Source organism: Lutjanus erythropterus, unplaced genomic scaffold (genome assembly GCF_056507025.1).
Source record: "Lutjanus erythropterus isolate fLutEry1 unplaced genomic scaffold, fLutEry1.hap2 Scaffold_171, whole genome shotgun sequence".
Lineage (NCBI taxonomy): Eukaryota > Metazoa > Chordata > Actinopteri > Lutjaniformes > Lutjanidae > Lutjanus > Lutjanus erythropterus.
The window spans coordinates 210,001-215,000 of record NW_028146648.1 but is presented as its reverse complement, the minus strand read 5'-3'; the positions used below and the strand labels follow the sequence as shown (position 1 = coordinate 215,000).

General features: G+C 40.9%; 2 protein-coding genes across 4 annotated transcripts in view; both read left to right on the top strand.

Moving 5' to 3' along the window:
• Positions 1 to 2,494, top strand: part of tbpl2 (TATA box binding protein like 2) — an 8,301-nt gene extending 5,807 nt beyond the window's left edge. For 2 of the 3 annotated variants that reach the window (XM_084714266.1, XM_084714265.1), the window contains exons 6-8: positions 1 to 80; positions 363 to 457; positions 1,141 to 1,374. The exon at positions 1 to 80 is cut by the window's left edge and continues 88 nt beyond it. In XM_084714266.1, the coding sequence (XP_084570392.1) occupies positions 1 to 80; positions 363 to 457; positions 1,141 to 1,217 (252 nt within the window). In that variant the 3' untranslated portion in view covers positions 1,218 to 1,374. Of the gene's footprint in view, positions 81 to 362; positions 458 to 1,140; positions 1,375 to 2,414 lie in introns of those variants that run through there. The other variant, XM_084714267.1, reaches the window with a different exon arrangement.
• Positions 2,495 to 3,645: 1,151 nt separating this feature from the next.
• atg14 (autophagy related 14) overlaps positions 3,646 to 5,000 on the top strand; it is an 8,144-nt gene continuing 6,789 nt past the window's right edge. Inside the window, exons 1-2 of the mRNA XM_084714264.1 lie at positions 3,646 to 4,085; positions 4,967 to 5,000. The exon at positions 4,967 to 5,000 is cut by the window's right edge and continues 29 nt beyond it. Coding sequence (XP_084570390.1) covers positions 3,817 to 4,085; positions 4,967 to 5,000 — 303 coding nt within the window. The 5' untranslated portion in view covers positions 3,646 to 3,816. The remainder of the gene's footprint in view (positions 4,086 to 4,966) is intronic.

The window sequence follows — 5,000 nt, the reverse complement described above, 5'->3', positions numbered from 1 at the left end:
CAGAACATGGTGGCGAGCTGTGACGTCTGCTTCCCCATCAGACTGGAGGGACTGGTCCTCACCCACCAACAGTTCAGCAGGTACACTGTTAGCCTAGCTTAGCACAAAGACCGGGACCAGGGGACAAGTGTTAGCCTAGCTTAGCACAAAGACCGGGACCAGGGGACAAGTGTTAGCCTAGCTTAGCACAAAGACCGGGACCAGGGGACAAGTGTTAGCCTAGCTCTGTCAGAAGAGAAACACACACTGTCCAGCAGGAAGTAGTTTCAAACCTTCAAACACCTTTAAAAACAGCTGAATGAAACTTCCTGTGGAGCTGCTTGATTCTGAATTAAAGAATGAAATATTAATCGTGTCTGCAGTTATGAGCCGGAGCTGTTTCCGGGTCTCATCTACCGGATGGTGAAGCCTCGAATCGTCCTGCTCATCTTTGTCTCGGGGAAAGTCGTTCTGACCGGTAAGAAACTCCGACGTTCAGCCGCACGCTAACAGATGTGTTTCTATGTAAAGTTTAATTAACATATTCTCGTTATTATGACAAATAAATATCTTAATTATGAAAAGTGAAGGATGCTGATATCTGAGTGCTAATATTTTCCAGCTCGTTTTGACCGTCATGTCGATAATCTGCGCCATATTTTTATTAGTCTGTCCTCAAGTGAATGAACGCATTAATCTGCCTGCTCTTATTGTGAAGGTCCACCGACTGAGGCAGACATGAAGTACTATGACTTTCAAAGTAAAGTGCACCTTCTCAAAATAAAATAAAATGCCTTTCAAAATAAAATGCTTTTCAAAATAAAATTCAGTGCTTTTCAAAATGTTCAAAATGGGCAGAGTAAGAAAACTACAGCTGACGGGTTTTTATTTTCTTCGTTCTTCACTAATTGGTCGTAATGATAAGGAGACGACAGATCTTAAGATGTTAAATTTGTAGTGATGTGATTGGCTCCTCATCACATGACCAATCACTGCAGACAGACGCTCTGATGCCTGTTGGAACAAACCTCACATTAAGATCATTTTTCATTATGTAGATGTTTTTCTTTGTTGTGCTGTTGTTCTTCATAATCAATAATCAATAATGAAGATCTGACGATCGTAATTATTATTAAGATGAAGCGGTGTGTTCACTTCCAGGAGCTAAAGAACGAGCTGAGATCTATGAAGCGTTCGAGAACATTTATCCGATCCTGAGAGGCTTCAGGAAACAGTGATTCCAACCTCTGATGTCACTTCCTGTTCATATGTAAATAGATGGATTAGTATTTCCTGTGTTTTATGTTGTGGATGGAGAACAAATCAGCTGTTTGTTTTAGAGTCTCTGTTCGATGTTTCACCATCCTGGAAGAAAATAAACGACGTTTAACAGAATCACTGCTGCACAAACTTTTTATTAATGTTTATTAATTCATGTTGTGATGTCATCGTTCAGCTGACTCGACCGTCGGGGACAGGTGACCTGAACTCATCGCAGAGTCGATGTTCGGGTCGGTGCAGAGTGAGATGAACAGCCAATGACCTCTTGTCATGAAGTGTCAGGAAGTGCCTCACATCATCATCACCAATGTAAACAAACAACATGGCTGATGGGACAAGTGTTAGCCTAGCTTAGCACAAAGGCTGGGACCAGGGGACAAGTGTTAGCCTAGCTCAGCACAAAGGCTGGGACCAGGGGACAAGTGTTAGCCTAGCTTAGCACAAAGGCTGGGACCAGGGGACAAGTGTTAGCCTAGCTTAGCACAAAGGCTGGGACCAGGGGACAAGTGTTAGCCTAGCTTAGCACAAAGGCTGGGACCAAGGGACAAGTGTTAGCCTAGCTTAGCACAAAGGCTGGGACCAGGGGACAAGTGTTAGCCTAGCTTGGCTGTAGTTCTTGTGTGACCAGCTTGCTGTAGCTTTAGCTTTAGCTTTAGCACTGACCTGGCTGAGCATTGTGGGCGACTGCGGCCTCGTTCAATCTGAAAACGCTGTGCAACGTTTTGCTACGTTCTCAGGACTGAACGACACGTTTCCTCGGGATGGTTGTCCAATCACTGCAAGTTCTCCACAAATTCAACCAATCACTGTAGTTTCCTGTGAGTTCCACCAATCAGAGCAGCCGCCCACACTAACATCAGACAGGTTATATTTGGTTCTGACATTTCTCAATTCTGCACACAAAGATTTTGCTTCTTTGTGGAACAACAACAAATAATCTTCTTCATTTGCATTTAAATCAGATTTTGTTAGATTTGTTTTAAATTTCCATTCTCTCTGGAACGAACTGCCTTTGATTTTTAATTCACTATACAAAGAAACAATTAAAAGAAGTAAAAAATCCCAATTTTCACTTTTTTCCTCACAATGTCTTTGCAAAAATCACCTAAAAACATCATTGTGTACTAAATAAATGTCTTGCTGCATTTTGTCAGGCTGAACGTTGCCCAGGTGTGCACAGGTAGACAGACAGGTGAGACAGCCAATGGAGGGAATGGATTTAACGGCCACAGAGACCAGATTTCTTTCTCTTTTTTTTGTTGGAACATTTGATTTATTGATCAATGAGGGAATGTGAGGAGAATCTCAACAAATAACAGAAATGCTTCTGAAATGTGTTAAAATTGACGTACTGTAGCTTTAATTTGGATCAATCAGACTTCAGTATCTGTGACTTTAATTTCAAAAAAACGTTTATTCTGAAACTACTTAATACTTTGATTTAACATCTAAATTGTCACTTTATTTTACAGTTATGAAAGTATCTCACAGTTTTATACTTAGAAATTAAAAAAATTCAGTATCGAAACTTGACTTAGTAACTTACCAAAACTATTGTTTTGTTTTGTTTGGCTGCTCTGGGCTTCTGTAGAATAATAATGTGTTCTAATGTAATGGAGGTTTTATTCTCATTTAAGCTGAATCTGTTTTTTTTAGTGTGAATGTGTGTATTTTTCAAAACTTTATTAAACAACAACAAACAGGCAATATCATCATTAAATATCATCATTAAACATTCAAGCAGCATGAACCACTGTCAAACACAAATAATAAATACATAAATGTATGAAATATAAAATATAACCTAAAATAACTTAAAGTGGGTTAAACAATATATAAGAGAAGTAATTCAGAGCCTGGTTCCACTTTGTTCAATAACGCAAAAAATATCAACAAAACATCAATTTTGGACCCGTTAAAATGATTAATTCACAATTTATTTATAGAAAGAAAAGTAACACATTAAAAAAAAAAAAAAAACTATGAATAAAATTATTTTAGAAGTATGTTTATATAAAAATTCTCATTTTTTTCTCACGTTACTATTAAACGCCACGTGACGAAATAAAGACTCTACATTTGTGTGTGAAATCCAAATGAAGTCACTCAAACGTTTGTCATATTTTTGTATTAAAAAACATTTTTAAGAATTTATATTTATTTGTATATTTTTATATTTAATTTTTCTGTGACTGAGGCAGCGGCGTTTCCTCGACTCCGCCCGCAGCATGACGTCATTACATTAACATCCGTCACGTGTTGAGAGGAAACAGGAAGTGCCGGACGCGTCTTGTCTGCTCATCAAAACAAAAACACCTCGGAGTGTGTGTCAGAGTGTGTGTCAGAGTGTGTGTCAGAGTGTGTGTCAGAGTGTGTGTCAGAGTGTGTGTGTCCGTGTGTGCATTAAACATTTGTCAGATGTTGACATCAGTTAGAGGAGAAACGCTCGCTCAGCTGTTAGCTCTTGTTAGCTTCATAAAGCTAACGCTAACGTTACATTAGCTATTAGCTTCGTTAGCTCTGTTAGCAGTTAGCTAGCTGTCCGTCTGTCCCTCCATGGCGTCCTCGGCGGGACTCCCCCCGCTCGGCCCGGACCGAGCAGCTTCATCCTCCGGGCCTCTCTTCGGGGTCAGGCCACCTCTCCGGGCCCATCACCCCCTCCCGGGCCCGGGCTGTGTGATGGTGGAGTCGGTAGACGATGCCGAGGGTCTGTCGGTGGCGGTGGAGCGGTGTCCCCTCTGCAGCACGTCCCGCCGCAGGCTCACCTGTGCCCGGTGTGTCCAGGCCGGAGACTTCGTGTACTTCGATGGGAGAAACGCTGAGAGGTAAAGTTCAGCTCTGTCCTCTCACTGAAAATACAGAACTACATCAACATATTATGATATTTTACTGCGGCCTGCTTTTTTTCACAACCTCTCAGAACATATGAGGTTATATAAGATGTTTTTGTAAAAACTATAGATCTTTTCTACAGTTCGGCTTAAATATTAGTTCTCTAAACTGACATTAATGCTAACAAATCTGAATCGTTTTCGACTGAGCGCCGTTGTTTGGATGAAGGTAAACGCGGAGTTGACAGGTGGAGCAGTGATATAGGTCGACATTTTGTTGGTAAAAAAAAAAGAAAGAAGAAGAAGGTGATATGTGTAATACACACCAGCCGAATTGAAAAGGGGATAATTTTGAGTAGAAAATCACTATTTCCTGTTTAATACTTTGTTAAAAACACAGAGCACGTTAAGTTTTCAGTTCATGTTTTTGTATACAGAGTTCTGCTGTTTCAGATTCACCGGCGGACAAACTCAGTTTAATCTGGAGTCACTGAACAGAAAGTTGCTAAACTAGAGGAGTGATTCAGTTGGTCACCATGACCAGTGTGTGCTGGTTAGCATTAGCAGCTAACAGTTGAGAATCAGCAGGTTTATCACACTGTGTTCTCTCTGTGTGTGTGTGTGTGTGTGTGTGTGTGTGTGTGTGTGTGTGTGTGTGTGTGTGTTGTAGCTCAGTCCACTGCTGCAGTTACACAACATGAGAAAACCCAAAATAACTTTGACCTCACAGTTCATATGACATCTGGCCAAACTGGGGTCTGTGGTCCTCCGAGGGCCTCTGAGGTGCTTTCAGGGGACCAAAACAACGAGCTGAGAAACTGAACAGCCTCTCAGTGAAGAGTTCATGACTTTAATATAAGTGTTTCTGTTTGTAGATACACTGAGAAGTTGGAGAGACTGAAGAAGCTG